The sequence below is a fragment of the Salmo trutta genome, chromosome 25 (assembly GCF_901001165.1).
Source record: "Salmo trutta chromosome 25, fSalTru1.1, whole genome shotgun sequence".
NCBI classification, from domain to species: domain Eukaryota; kingdom Metazoa; phylum Chordata; class Actinopteri; order Salmoniformes; family Salmonidae; genus Salmo; species Salmo trutta.
Window position 1 is genome coordinate 10,521,094 of NC_042981.1, and position 15,582 is coordinate 10,536,675.

The following is a 15,582-nucleotide window of genomic DNA, read 5'->3' on the forward strand; positions in this document are numbered from 1 at the left end:
GTCATGGAGCATCCATCACGGCGTCATGGAGCATCCATTTCGGCGTCATGGAGCATCCATCTCGGCGTCACATGGAGCATCCATCTCGGCGTCATGGAGCATCCATCTCGGCGTCACATGGAGCATCCATCTCGGCGTCATGGAGCATCCATCTCGGCGTCACATGGAGCATCCATCTCGGCGTCATGGAGCATCCATCTCGGCGTCACGGAGCATCCATCTCGGCGTCACATGGAGCATCCATCTCGGCGTCACATGGAGCATCCATCTCGGCGTCACGGAGCATCCATCTCGGCGTCACGGAGCATCCATCTCGGCGTCACGGAGCATCCATCTCGGCGTCACATGGAGCATCCATCTCGGCGTCACATGGAGCATCCATCTCGGCGTCATGGAGCATCCATCTCGGCGTCACGGAGCATCCATCTCGGCGTCACATGGAGCATCCATCTCGGCGTCATGGAGCATCCATCTCGGCGTCACGGAGCATCCATCTCGGCGTCACATGGAGCATCCATCTCGGCGTCACATGGAGCATCCATCTCTGCGTCATGGAGCATCCATCACGGCGTCATGGAGCATCCATAAAGGCGTCATGGAGCACTAAATAAAGGCGTCAGAAGCACTACATAAAGGTGTCATGGAGCATCCATCTCTGCGTCATGGAGCATCCATCACGCCGTCATGGAGCATCCATCACGGCGTCATGGAGCATCCATCACGGCGTCATGGAGCACCACATAAAGGTGTCAGAAGCACTACATAAAGGCGTCATGGAGCATCCATCACGGCGTCATGGAGCACCACATAAAGGCGTCAGAAGCACTACATAAAGGCGTCATGGAGCATCCATAAAGGCGTCACAAATCATTGATGTATGTCATACTCTATACTGTATACTATGTAGCAGGGGTTCTCAAAGTAGTACTGCAGGGAGTTAAACAAGGTACTGCAGGAGGTTAAACGAGGTACAGCAGGGGGTTAAACGAGGTACAGCAAGGGGTTAAACAAGGTACAGCAGGGGGTTAAACGAGGTACAGCAGGGGGTTAAACGAGGTACAGCAAGGGGTTAAACAAGGTACAGCAGGGGGTTAAACGAGGTACAGCAGGGGGTTAAACGAGGTACAGCAAGGGGTTAAACGAGGTACAGCAGGGGGTTAAACGAGGTACAGCAGGGGGTTAAACGAGGTACCACGTCCAGAAAAAAGTATAACTTAAAAAATATATATATTACTAACAACCGGTTCGAACAAGTTTTGGCCAAATGTTTGTCCTATATCTAGGAGATATTAGAAAACTTAGGATGTATATTTATTTGCGTAGGCACAAAACTACCTTCAGACTTCCATTCAGTTCAGTGACGCCTGTAGGTCAAACCGTTCCGATGCTAGAGGTGTTTTCCTGAGAAGACCGATTTTCGCTCGAGCTCTGCCACCTTTCACAGCAGATGCGCGACATCGAGGATGTGGTGGATTGAGACGCATCCAATGCAAAAAACATAACTCTAGCTTAAACTGAATTTCTTCCTCTTCTTTTGTCACGACTCCTGCCGAAGTCGGCCCCTCTCCTTGTTCGGGCGGCGTTCGGCGGTCGACATCACCGGCTTTCTAGCTACCACCGATCGATGTTTCACTGTTCGTTTGGTTTTGTCTTTATTGTGTACACCTGTTTTTCATTTCGCTAATCATGTTCATTATTTAACCTCTGCATTTCCTGTTTGTCTTGTCGGTGATTGTTTGTCTGTTTTGTGTAGTTGGAGGTGTTTCTCCAAACTATGTATTTTTCTATGAGAAGATTTATTGATATTTTTAGTAAACACGTTTGTTTACCTTTATCCCTGTGTCCTGCGCCTGACTCCTCCACTTCTCTAAGAAAACCATTACATCTTTCTCCTTTCCTCCTCTATCCTTTCCTCCTCTCTTCTTTCTCCTTTCCTCTCCTCCTCTCTCCTTTACTCTCCTCCTCTCTCCTTTCCTCTCCTCCTCACAGCTGAAGGAGTTTGAGACCCAGAGCAGACAGACCTGCAGCACTGATCTTACAGAATGGTCTGATGCTCCCAGTCCGACCTTGAATGAGTCCTCCACCTCCACCAGCAATGTAAGTGTTGATATAAACTGGTTGATAGAAGTGTTGTCGCTCTCTATTCTTTGGTTTATGGTGTGTATAGTATGAGTATCTCCATCCCCCCTCCCTCTCTCTCACCCTCCGTCCCCCCTCCCTCCCTCTCACCCTCCGTCCCCCCCTCCCTCTCTCACCCTCCGTCCCCCCTCCCTCTCTCTCACCCTCCGTCCCCTCTCCCTCTCTCTCACCCTCCGTCCCCCCTCCCTCTCTCTCACCCTCCGTCCCCCCTCCCTCTCTCTCACCCTCCGTCCCCCTCCCTCCCTCTCACCTTCCGTCCCCCTCCCTCTCTCTCACCCTCCGTCCCTCCTCCCTCTCTCTCACCCTCCGTCCCCCTCCCTCTCTCTCACCCTCCGTCCCCCCTCCCTCTCTCTCACCCTCTGTCCCCCCTCCCTCCCTCTCACCCTCCGTCCCCCCTCCCTCCCTCACACCTTCCGTCCCCCTCCCTCCCTCTCACCTTCCGTCCCCCTCCCTCTCTCTCACCCTCCGTCCCCCCTCCCGCTCTCTCACCCTCCGTCCCCCTCCCTCTCTCTCACCCTCCGTCCCCCTCCCTCTCTCTCACCCTCCGTCCCCCTCCCTCTCTCTCACCCTCCGTCCCCCTCCCTCTCTCTCACCCTCCGTCCCCCCCCTCCCTCTCTCTCACCCTCCGTCCCCCCTCCCTCTCACCCTCCGTCCCCCCTCCCTGTCTTTCACCCTCCGTCCCCCCTCCCTCCCTCCCTCCCTCTCACCCTCCGTCCCCCCTCCCTCTCACCCTCCGTCCCCCCTCCCTCTCACCCTCTGTCCCCCCTCCTCCCTCTCACCTTCCGTCCCCCCTCCCTATCTCTCACCCTCCGTCCCCCCTCTCACCCTCCGTCCCCCCTCTCACCCTCCGTCCCCCTCCCTCTCTCACCCTCCTTCCCCCCTCCCTCTCTCTCACCCTCCGTCCCCCCTCCCTCTCTCTCACCCTCCGTCCCCCCCTCCCTCTCTCTCACCCTCTGTCCCCCCCTCCCTCTCTCTCACCCTCCGTCCCCCCCTCCCTATCTCTCACCCTCCGTCCCCCCTCCCTCCCTCTCACCCTCCGTCCCCCCTCCCTTCCCCTCACCCTCCGTCCCCTCTCCCTTCCCCTCACCCTCCTTCCCCCTCTCCCTTCCCCTCACCCTCCTTCCCCCCTCCCGCCCTCTCTCCCTCCTTCCCCTCTCCCTCCTCCCCCTTTCCGCATTCTCTCTCACCACCTCCCGCTCTCCCTCCTTCCCCCTCCCGCTCTCCCTCCTTCCCCCTCGCTCCTTCCCCCTCTCATTCCGCTCTCCTCCCTCCTCCCTCCCTCCGTCCCTCCTTCTCTCTTCCCACATCCCTCTCTACTCTGACCTCCCTCCCTCTCCTATTTCACTTTCCCCACCTCCCTCCCTCTCCTATTTCTCTCTCTCTCCCTCCCTCCCTCCCCTCCCTCCCTCCCTCCCTCCCTCTCCCCCCTCCCTCCCTGTCCCTCCCTCTCTCTCCCTCTCCCCACTTCCTCAGTCACTCTCCCCCTCTTTATCTGTCCCTCCTTCCATCCCCTGTCCCCTCCTTCCATCCCCCTCCCTCCTTCCATCCCCCTCCCTCCTTCCATCCCCCTTCCTCCTTCCATCCTCCCTCCTTCCTTCCCGCTCTCCCTCCCTCCTTCCCGCTCTCCCTCCCTCTCACCCTCCTTCCCCCTCACTCTCTCCCTCCTTCCCCCACTCACTCTCCCCCTCTCCCTCCCTCCCCCTCTCTCTCTCTCTCCTTCCCCCTCTCTCTCTCCTTCCCCACTCTCTCTCTCTCCTTCCCCTCTCTCTCTCCTTCCCCTCTCTCTCTCCTTCCCCACTCTCCCTCCCTCCTTCCCGCTCTCCCTCCTTCCCGCTCTCCCTCCATCCCCTCGCTCTCTCCCTCCTTCCCCCTCGCTCTCTCCCTCCTCCCCCCTCGCTCTCTCCCTCCTTCCCCTATTCTCTCTCCCCACTTCACTCTCTTATTTCTCTCTCCCCTCCCTCCCCTTCTCCCCTCCCTCTCTCTCCCTCTTTCTCCCTCTCCCCTCTTTCTCCCTCCCTCCCTCCATCCACCCCCCCCTCCATCCATCCCCCCTCCATCCATCCATCTCTCTCTCCCCCTCTCCCTCCCTCCCTCTCTCCATGAACCGGGCCCCTGTAACCTGCTCACCCACTCCAGACCCTCTCCCAACAGGCATGCCATCCAGGCAGACCGCTATTCATCCCAGTCAAAGCGCCTGCTAACCCCTATTGTGCTGCGTTATGCAGGCCACAGCTCTTTTCTGCATGGTTGCGATTAGGGGGTTGCAGTGATTAGGGGGTTGCAGTGATTAGGGGGTTGCAGTGATTAGGGGGTTGCAGTGATTAGGGGGTTGCAGTGATTAGGGGGTTGCAGTGATTAGGGGGTTCCGGTCCAGCCAACATATTTCATATTAATCTGGATGGCCTCATTCGGTTTCTCTCTCGTCATTTCTCCAGTCGTTCTATCCATCCTCCCACCGTCACCCTCCTTTTTTACCACAGGCTCTCCGTTTTGTAGTGTAACCTCATCAAAACCAGTGTTTTTGAGCTATGAATCGATCTTTTGAAATTGATGCAAATGTTCCTGACGGCATCAGTTATTTTCCTGCTAGTTCTTGGCTCCGTGTATCTACGGCTTCTAACGTCACCTTTATCATCCAGTGATTACGTAAGACTATATTGTGTGCAATTCACTTTCTTTGCGCACACTCAAGAACAACAGCACTACACAACTATAGTGCTGTAAATAATTACAATTTTACTCTCATAATCATTACAATCTTAACTCTCATATTTTTTTACCAAGACGAAACCTGCATGCTCAAGATGTTGCTGTACCTCTTAGGCAGAATAAGCATCATATTTAATGGTTCAAGATGCTGCTGTACCTCTTAGGCAGAATAAGCATCATATTTAATGGTTCAAGATGCTATGTATACTATGATGTAGCCATTATAAAAGCAATGAATGAGGTGGACATTAAGTACTCACAGCTCGCCAAGATCCAGAGTCTCGCTCTGCTGTGACAAGATTACAAGATGAGCGCTCGTGGTCAGATGTCTGCTTGGCTATATTTTAAGAAATCATAACTATGGTTTCTATTTCTCCTCTGGTCCACAATTGTAGCTTTCACATATGGTTTCTTTCTCACTAACTCTATGGTTAGCTGTAGCTTTTACATATGGCTTTTTTCTCACTAACTCTATGGCTAGCTGTAGCTTTTACATATGGCTTCTTTCTCACTAACTCTATGGTTAGCTGTAGCTTTTACATATGGCTTCTTTCTCACTAACTCTATGGCTAGCTGTAGCTTTTACATATGGCTTCTTTCTCACTAACTCTATGGTTAGCTGTAGCTTTTACATATGGCTTCTTTCTCACTAACTCTATGGCTAGCTGTAGCTTTTACATATGGCTTCTTTCTCACTAACTCTATGGCTAGCTGTAGCACATGTCATCATGAGCATGTAAAAAGACAGATGTGGAAAAGCTTCTGATCTTATAGCTGTGGTGTGGTACATAAACTGTTGATCCACTGTGAGCAAATTTGTTTTTTCTGACCACTACTACAGACCCTAAATATGAGACCATATAAGTTCTATCTGGTGTGGCCTACTCTGACATGTATTAATTTAGATGGGAAATTCCAGTTTGCAAACCTTTCCGTTTTCTCGCTCACAACTCTTAGTCAGTGCCTGACCAGTGCATTTACATCGACTGCAAGTCTACACTCTGGTTTGACCCATCAGTACTTATATTGAGCTCATATGCTGCATGTGGTCTCTACCTCAACAATAATATAGTTAGGTAGGTTTACCTAGTGGTTAGAGCGTTGGGCCAGTAACTGAAATTTTGCTAGATCGAATCCCTGAGCTGACAAGGTAAAAATCTGTTGTTCTGCCCCTGAACAAGGCAGTTAACCCACTGTTCCTAGGCTGTCATTGTAAATACGAATTTGTTCTTAACTGACCTGCCTACTTAATTAAAAATAAAACATTTTATTGTGCATTTCCCAGAAAGGGTGAACAATTCAAATCAAAGTTTAATCAGTTTATTTGTCACGTGCGCCGACGCTTACTTACAGGCTCTAACCAATGGTGCGGGGAAAAAAGATGTGTGTGTGTGTGTAGGTAAGTAAAGAAATAAACAACAGTAAAAAGACATTTGAAAAAAGAGTATCAAGGCTATATACAGACACCGGTTAGTCAGGCTTATTGAGGTAGTATGTACATGTAGGTATCGTTAAAGTGACTATGCATATATGATGAACAGAGAGTAGCAGAGGCGTAAATTGTACTTATACAAACTTTACTTATAAGCAAGCCAAATAAACATTATTTTCACAGGTTTCATTTCACTAGTTCTAAGGCTTGAGAACTACTGACTCCTATTATCATCCGCCCCCTCTACCTCTAACTGGATCCCCGCCCCCTCTACCTCTAACTGGATCCCCGCCCCCTCTACCTCTAACTGGATCCCCTCTACCTCTAACTGGATCCCCTCTACCTCTAACTGGATCCCCTCTACCTCTAACTGGATCCCCTCTACCTCTAACTGGATCCCCTCTACCTCTAACTGGAGCCCCGCCCCCTCTACCTCTAACTGGATCCCTACCCCCTCTACCTCTAACTGGATCCCCGCCCCCTCTACCTCTAACTGGATCCCCGCCCCCTCTACCTGGGTCTATTCTCCTTCCCCACTGCTGGCCTTCTAACCTGGTTCGTCTCTCTTCTTCAGCAGTTGTGTGAGCAGTCTGATGGTGAACAGGAGGAGTCTGGGACGTTCAGACGGCTCCATAAGCTGGTCACCTCCAGTCGCAGGGTGCGCAAGAAGCTCATCAGGATCGACGAGTCCAAGAACCCTGGGTCTGAGGGTGAGACGGGTCACTGCAGTAGTCTGCAGTAGTCTTTCATTTATTAAACTACAGTGCTATTCATTACATAAAGAATCTCAAAGCGCTTTAAAGCAACAACAAAAAAATGGTCAAACAATTTAGAAAAACAACATCATTCATGAGATGTGATTGGGACAAGTCCCATTAGTGCGTAGATGTGATGCCTTTACATAGTCTGTAGTTTATACCAAACAAACCGTTTTGTTGGTTCACTTGGTGTGAAAAATAAACTACTTCTAATCCAAGTTGAGTTGTCATCCATTACACATCGCATTGTCTTGACATTCCCTGACTCTGCCACAAACCTGTCCTGACTACTCCTGCCACCACCCCTGTCTCTCCCAGAATCTCTGAGCATGGACGGGCCTATCCTGGGTGATGCCATGTCCTCTCTGCCCCTGTACTCTGGGGTTCAGAAGAAGCAGCCTGGGTCTGGGGGGTGTCACCACGTTGACTCCCTGGCCTCCTCCCTGCACAACCAGCTGACCTATGACCTTCAAGACTCCGACAACCTGACCACCTCCCCCTCCTCCTCCTCCTCGGACACCTGCAGCAGTGCCACACACACCCACAGTCTGGATACAGTCTCCAGCACCAGCCAGCGGCTGTTCAGAGCCTTCAGTAAGACAGGTGAAGCAAGTCACACCATTTATTCTTCAGGAAAATGACCCTTTATAGTAAAACGTGGTGTTGCTTTGAGATTATTAAAACTAAGCTTTTAATTGCTACTTATATCCCAGTGCTGGATGTTTTTTTTTTAAATGTTTTTTATATTTTTGATGTGATCTGTTTTTGTCGGGTTTTAAACACACTACATTTGTGTAAGCAAGAGGATAAGAGTTGAGCATGTTCTCTCCCTGTACCCGGTATAGGAGGATCCAGCCCCAGGAGCTCCAGCCCGGCCTGTAGCCCGGCCTGTAGCCCGGCCTGTAGCCCGGCCTGTAGCCCGGCCTGTAGCCCGGCCTGTAGCCCGGCCTGTAGCCCGGCCTGTAGCCCGGCCTGTAGCCCAGGGAGCAACCCGGACACTGGCCCCAGCGGGGAGGGGAGAGCGACGGGGGCCGGCGGTACTGGTTCCTCCATGTCAGAGATAGAGGTTGGTGGTAGAGGGGATGGACCTAGGATGGCCCGGTCGGTCACGGATGGTGAGATCAGGAGAGTACTCAGCCCACTCAGCTACCATGGCGTGAGTAGTCTTTGGCTGCTTTGGAAATGGCGACCGTCAATAGTAGTGCACTATATAGGGAATAGGGTGCCGTTTGGGACGCATCCTTTGTGTGTGGACTGTGTAGTCTACAGCTTTAGTCATGGCCAGTCTATCCTGGGTACTAGTCTAGTTCTGCTCCCTTGCCAATTCCTTATTGAAAGTAATGTTTGGCCCAACAATGACAGCAATTGAGTTAGCATCTGGGACCAGGCTAGGAGCAGTTGGATGTTCACTCAGTCCAAAACTATCTTCACACAGAACCACAAAGTCCTATATGTTTGATTGATGAACCTGCCAATATGTCTATCATTTGAAAGTGATATTTATAAGGTGATTTTATTGATTTCATCCTTTGTTTCAGAGAACCTGTAGCTTTGGCGGATTTGATCTGACCAACCGGTCCCTGCACATGGTCAACAGTGACCCTGACCTCACTGTAAGTAGTTTAATATTCATTTGATTCATTGAATTGGGATTTTTTTTGTTTTTCAGTACCTTCGTTTCATGAAGCTTTTCTGTCTCCCCACACTGCATACTAACTTTAGATTAAAGATGGGGATGACAGTGTGAAAGATGTAGTCAAGTCTCTACCGACAAACCCTCAAATCTCTTTGGGCAAGAAAGTGAAGTCGGTAAAAGAGACCATGAGAAAGCACATCTCCAAGAGATACCACTGCTCTCTCCCCGAGCAGGTATGTCAGACTCCATGCAATTCAATTATCTATGTATGCTAAATGCTCCAGTGGTCAAACCGTACCTACTCTCTAGCTAGTGTCCCTGGTGGCAATTCATTAGACTTGGTTCATGATGATCATCAAGAGATTAAGCTGGACTAAATATTTAGTAAACATGTAATAACCATGTCTCTGTACCCCCCCAGTCAAGCCCAGACGGTATTTCCAGAGGGCCCCAGTCCCCCCACAGCCTCACAGACACAGACTCCCTGGAGAAACCCAAGCTGAAGGCTGGAGGGTCAGTGGAGAGCCTGAGGAGCTCCCTCAGCGGACAGAGCTCCATAAGTAAGTACTGTGTGTGTGTTTGGGGGGGGTGGGTCTGTGTTGAGTGTGGGGGGGATGGGTCAGAGTGGGGGGATAGGTCTAGTGGGGTGGGAGGGATGGGTCTGTGTGGGGGGAGGTGGGGCATGGGTCTGTGTTGTGTCCACATTTGTCTTATATGTCCTATATTCCAAAGTGAAACTGTTATTTACAGTGACCAGCAGGCAGAACAGAAAACTCTAGCCCCCTACCAACCTGTATGTTCATTTACCATAGCTCTCAATGTGGTTTAGAGATCATTTGAATGGCTCCTCTCATCTTTTATTGTTTACAGGTGGTCATACGGTGGGCACCACCGACTCCTCCAACAGCAACAGAGGGAGTGTGAAGTCTGAGGATGGAGAGGAGGATGAGCCTCCCTACAGAGGACCCTTCTGTGGTCGAGCCATGGTGCACACGGACTCCACCCCCAGCCCCTACGACACTGACTCTCTCAAACTGAAGGTAAAATGGACGCACGCATGCACGTACACACACACACACATTATCCAAACGAACGAATCACAGTGACTGTTCCTGATTTGCAGAGAGGTGATGTCATTGACATCATCAGCAAGCCTCCAATGGGGACGTGGATGGGCCTGCTGAACAATAAGGTGGGGACGTTTAAGTTCATCTACGTGGACGTTCTGGCTGAAGAGGAAGACAAACCTAAACACCCCCGACGTAGGAGGAAGGGAGGGCAGCCCAAACCCACCTCTGTAGAGGACCTCCTGGAGCGCATCAACCTCAAAGTAATGACTTTACTTCTACTAGACCAACTCATAGTCATGACTAGTACTAGACCAACTCATAGTCATGACTAGTACTAGACTAACCCATAGTCATGACTGTACTAGACCAACTCATAGTCATGACTAGTACTAGACCAACCCATAGTCATGACTAGTACTAGACTAACCCATAGTCATGACTAGTACTAGACTAACCCATAGTCATGACTAGTACTAGACTAACCCATAGTCATGACTAGTACTAGACTAACCCATAGTCATGACTAGTACTAGACCAACTCATAGTCATGACTAGTACTAGACTAACCCATAGTCATGACTAGTAGTACAGGGATTCAGAAACTGGGGTATGCGCAATGCCGTCGAGGGGATGCCAAATAAAAATGTAATTCACTCTTAATTAAAAACAATTATATATAGCCTTGTTTCACTGCCAAAAATAAAATTAAACCATCTAGTGTTCAACGAAATAACAACACAATGTCAAATACAGGAAGCCTAGTCAAATAATTAACATCCAATCACATTAACCGTTACTCTCTCGCGGGAATTCCACTAACGGTCTGTATGTAGCCAAACGTAGCTGCTGCTCCTGTTGGTATCAATACTGATGGCGCAAAAGCCATGACAGGGAGACATAGTGGAGTGGTTACGCGCGTGCAAGCAGTTGCTCCCGACGCCACTTGGGTACACTGCAGCATCCACCGAGAGTCTCTTGCTGCCAAGGGAATGCCTGACAGCTTGAAAGACGTTTTGGACACTACAGTGACAATGGTTAACTTTGTTAAAGCAAGGCCCCTGAACCCTCGTGTATTTTCTGCACTATGCAATGATATGGGCAGCGACCATATAACGCTTTTACAACATACAGAAGTGCGCAGGTTATCAAGGGGCAAAGTGTTGACACTTTTTTTTTAATTGATAAAGTTTTCTTTACTGACAATTTTCACTTGTCTGACCACTTGCATTATGATGAGTTTATCACATGACTGGCCTATCTGTGTGTTTTTTTTCTCACCTGAATGATCTGAATCTAGGATTACAGGGACTCTCCAACTACAGTGGGGGGGAAAAGTATTTGATCCCCTGCTGATTTTGTACGTTTGCCCACTTACAAAGAAATGATCAGTCTATAATTTTAATAGTAGGTTTATTTGAACAGTGAGAGACAGAATAACAACAAAAAAATCCAGAAAAACGCATGTCAAAAATGTTATCAAATAATTTGCATTTTAATGGGGGAAATAAGTATTTGACCCCTCTGCAAAACATGACTTAGTACTTGGTGGCAAAACCCTTGTTAGCAATCAGAGGTCAGACGTTTCTTGTAGTTGGCCATCAGGTTTGCACACATCTCAGGAGGGATTTTGTCCCACTCCTCTTTGCAGATCTTCTCCAAGTCATTAATGTTTCGAGGCTGACGTTTGGCAACTCGAACCTTCAGCTCCCTCCACAGATTTTCTATGGGATTAAGGTCTGGAGACTGGCTAGACCACTCCAGGACCTTAATGTGCTTCTTCTTGAGCCACTCCTTTGTTGCCTTGGCCATGTGTTTTGGGTCATTGTCATGTTGGAATACCCATCCACGACCCATTTTCAATGCCCTGGCTGAGGGAAGGAGGTTCTCACCCAAGATTTGACGGTACATGGCCCCGTCCTTTGATGCAGTGAAGTTGTCCTGTCCCCTTAGCAGAAAAACACCCCCAAAGCATAATGTTTCCACCTCCATGTTTGACGGTGGAGATGGTGTTCTTGGGGTCATAGGCGGCATTCCTCCTCCTCCAAACACGGCGAGTTGAGTTGATGTCAAAGAGCTCCATTTTGGTCTCATCTGACCACAACACTTTCACCAGTTGTCCTCTGAGTCATTCAGATGTTCATTGGCAAACTTCAGACAGGCATGTATTCTTGAGCAGGGGGACCTTGCGGGCGCTGCAGGATTTCAGTCCTTCACGGCGTAGTGTGTTACCAATTGTTTTCTTGGTGACTATGGTCCCAGCTGCCTTGAGATCATTGACAAGATCCTCCCGTGTAGTTCTGGGCTGATTCCTCACCGTTCTCATGATCATTGCAACTCCACGAGGTGAGATCTTGCATGGAGCCCCAGGCCGAGGGATATTGACAGTTCTTTTGTGTTTCATCCATTTGCGAATAATCGCACCAAATGTTGTCACCTTCTCACCAAGCTGCTTGGCGATGGTCTTGTAGCCCATTCCAGCCTTGTGTAGGTCTACAATCTTGTCCCTGACATCCTTGGAGAGCTCTTTGGTCTTGGCCATGTTGGAGAGTTTGGAATCTGATTGATTGATTGATTGCTTCTGTGGACAGGTGTCTTTTTTTACAGGTAACACGCAGCGGTTAGGAGCACTCCCTTTAAGAGTGTGCTCCTAATCTCAGCTCTTTACCTGTATAAAAGACACCTGGGAGCCAGAAATCTTTCTGATTGAGAGGGGGTCAAATACTTTTTTCCCTCAATAAAATGCAAATCAATTTATAACTTTTCTGGATATTCTTGTTGTTATTCTGTCTCTCACTGTTCAAATAAACCTACCATGAAAATTATAGACTGATCCTTTCTTTGTCAGTGGGCAAACGTACAAAATCAGCAGGGGATCAAATACTTTTTTCCCCCACTGTATATTCAATGTGTGGGACAAAATTGAGGCTATGATTAAGAAGTTGGAGCTCTTTTCTGTCTGCATTAACAAGGACAACACACAGGTCTTTCCATCATTACATGATTTTTTTTTGTGCAAATGAACTCAAGCTTACGGACAATGTCAAATGTGATATAGCAAAGCACCTGAGTGAGTTGGGTGCGTAATTACGCAGGTACTTTCCCGAAACAGATGACACAAACAACTGGATTCGTTATCCCTTTCATGCCCTGCCTCCAGTCCACTTACCGATATCTGAACAAGAGAGCCTCATCAAAATTTAATCAGAAGCCACTGCTAGATTTCTGGATTGGGCTGAGCTCAGAGTATCCTGCCTTGGCAAATCGCGCTGTTAAGACGCTGACGCCCTTCGCAACCGCTTACCTATGTGAGAGTGGATTCTCAGCCCTCACTAGCATGAAAACTAAATACAGGCACAGACTGGGTGTGGAAAATTATTTGAGACTGAGACTCTCTCCAATACATCCCAACATTGCAGACTTATATGCATCCTTTCAAGCCCACCCTTCTCATTAACCTGTGGTGAGTTATTCACAGTTTTCGATGAACAAATAAGGTTTCATATGTAAGATGGTTAAATAAAGAGCAAAATTATTGATTATTATTATTTGTGCCCTGGTCCTATAAGAGCTCTTTGTCACTTCCCACGAGCCGGGTTGTGACAAACTCACTCTCCTTCTTATGTTGAATAAATAGTGTGTGTGTGGCAGGCTTACAATGATGGCAAAAAACAACATTTGAGAGTGTGCTGACCCTGGTGCTAGAGGGGGTACGCAGCTGGAGGTTGAATGTTTGAAGAGGTACGGGACTATAAAAAGTTGGGGAACCACCGGTCTAGACTAACTCACAGTGACGACTTGCACTAGACTATGTATATACAGACGCTCACACTTGAATGCTGTTAAGATCCTCCTCCTTTTGATGTTTATTTTAAGTTTAAGTTGGCTACCTGACCAAACGCCTACCTTGTCACCCCTCTGTCCTTCTCACCCCTCCCCCAGGAGCACCTGCCTACCTTCCTGTTTAACGGCTATGAGGACCTGGACACCTTGAAGCTTCTAGAAGAGGAGGATCTAGATGAGCTCAACATCAGAGACACTCAACACAGAGCTGTGCTGCTCACCGCTGTGGAGCTAATTCAGGAGTATGACGGTTAGTACACACACACCCCTACACACACCCCTACACACACCCCTACACACACCCCCACAAACACAATTTGTTGTATGACGGATGTCCCTCTGCTGGGGGTGTTGTATCCTACAGGTAGCAGCAACCAGGACCGTAGCGGCCAGTCAGGGGGTTCTCAGGAGAAGCTGTTACTGGACCGTAGCGGCCTACTGGGGGACTCCCCACGAGACTCTGGCTGTTATGAGAGCAATGAGAACCTGGAGAATGGTAACGACAGCCTGACTTGACTCTGACTCTCCTCTTTCCCATCTTCATCCACTTCTTGCTGCCATAAGTCTTCTCCAAACTCTTCATCCTCTAAGGGCTGCTATGAGTCTTCTACATCCTCCAAGGGCTGCCATGAGTCTTCTCCAAACTCTTCATCCTCTAAGGGCTGCTATGAGTCTTCTACATCCTCTAAGGGCTGTCATGAATCTTCTCCAAACTCTTCATCCTATAAGGGCTGCCAGGGGCTCCATTCTTCACTCATAGCTTGAGCATTCCAAACTGAGTTCTAAGGCCCCTGAGAGAGAGAGAGAGAGAGAGAGAGAGACTTGGCTGTAGCTCATTGTTTCATCTTTTATTTATTTGTAATTTTTTTTCAATGTTACTTTCTTCTGTTTCTCTGCACCGTGGGAGTAAAGGACTCTTATCACCAGACAGTGCTCTTCCCATCAACTCTGTACTCTACTGCCCTCCATCTGCAGGCATCTTTAGTCATCTGGGCCTGTATTCAGTGTCTCCGGGTAGGACTGCTGATATTGGATCAGTTTTGACTTATAGATCCGATTTAATACACAGCAGGGGGGACCTGATCCTAGATCAGCACTCCTACTCTGAGACAATTTTTGAACACGGGCCCTGTTCTTCTGGCTCTTTTTTTTTCTTTGCAAGAATTCATTTTTCATTCAACCAGAACGGAGGAGAACTGATGAGGGTATCGATCTAGCTCTGCCTGTGTAGAAGAGAAAGAGAGGAGAGCTCTGCATGTGTAGAAGAGAAAGAGAGGAGAGCTCTGCCTGTGTAGAAGAGAAAGAGAGGAGAGCTCTGCCTGTGTAGAAGAGAAAGAGAGGAGAGCTAACTCTCATGCTCCTACACTCACTCGCTCACTCACTCCACTATCTCCAGGGACCTGTACAATGTGTTCTGTAGAGCTGTTTCTGGACCTACACAGGAATAGATCGGTCTTTGCATTGGCTGAAAAAGGTGACTGCTGTAGTAAAAACAATTTAAAAAAATGACTTCTCAGTACTACTTACATTATATTTACTGTGGAAGCTTTATTTGATAACTATACCTTTCTTATTGTGGTTATTTGCTTTGGTTTTAGTCTTTTAAAATTACGGTGATGATATATGAAGGCTGTTGTGAATGTCATCAGCCCTGGTGGAGAGTTTGATGAGGATTTTCCACACCTGTATATTTCTCAAGATTTGTGCTGTTTTTGTGTTTATATTTTCTAGTTCAGAACCATGTAATGTAGCACAATATGATGTGCATAAAGACAGACCTGCTTAATGCAAGATTCAGAGTTAGTAAATGGTTCAATTAAAGATCCCGGGCTGTGTTGCAGCCGGCCGCGACCGGGAGACCCATGAGGAGGCGGCACACAATTGGCCAAGCGTCGTCCGGGTTAGGGGAGGGTTTGGCCGGCCGGGATGTCCTTGTCCCATCGCGCTCTAGCGACTCCTGTGGCGGGCCGGGCGCAGTGCACGCTGACACGGTCGCCA

The 15,582-nt window shown here is 48.9% G+C and overlaps 1 protein-coding gene across 7 annotated transcripts in view; it reads left to right on the plus strand.

The window, feature by feature from the left end:
• Positions 1-15,582, plus strand: part of LOC115161993 (SAM and SH3 domain-containing protein 1) — a 128,463-nt gene that overhangs the window by 109,955 nt on the left and 2,926 nt on the right. For 4 of the 7 annotated variants that reach the window (XM_029712867.1, XM_029712871.1, XM_029712873.1 and 1 more), the window contains 11 exons: positions 1,990-2,097; positions 6,855-6,990; positions 7,357-7,641; positions 7,884-8,194; positions 8,577-8,651; positions 8,761-8,907; positions 9,096-9,234; positions 9,545-9,714; positions 9,798-10,004; positions 13,684-13,834; positions 13,949-14,080. In XM_029712867.1, coding sequence (XP_029568727.1) covers positions 1,990-2,097; positions 6,855-6,990; positions 7,357-7,641; positions 7,884-8,194; positions 8,577-8,651; positions 8,761-8,907; positions 9,096-9,234; positions 9,545-9,714; positions 9,798-10,004; positions 13,684-13,834; positions 13,949-14,080 — 1,861 coding nt within the window. The remainder of the gene's footprint in view (positions 1-1,989; positions 2,098-6,854; positions 6,991-7,356; positions 7,642-7,883; positions 8,195-8,576; positions 8,652-8,760; positions 8,908-9,095; positions 9,235-9,544; positions 9,715-9,797; positions 10,005-13,683; positions 13,835-13,948; positions 14,081-15,582) is intronic. The other 3 variants (XM_029712870.1, XM_029712869.1, XM_029712868.1) reach the window with 3 other exon arrangements.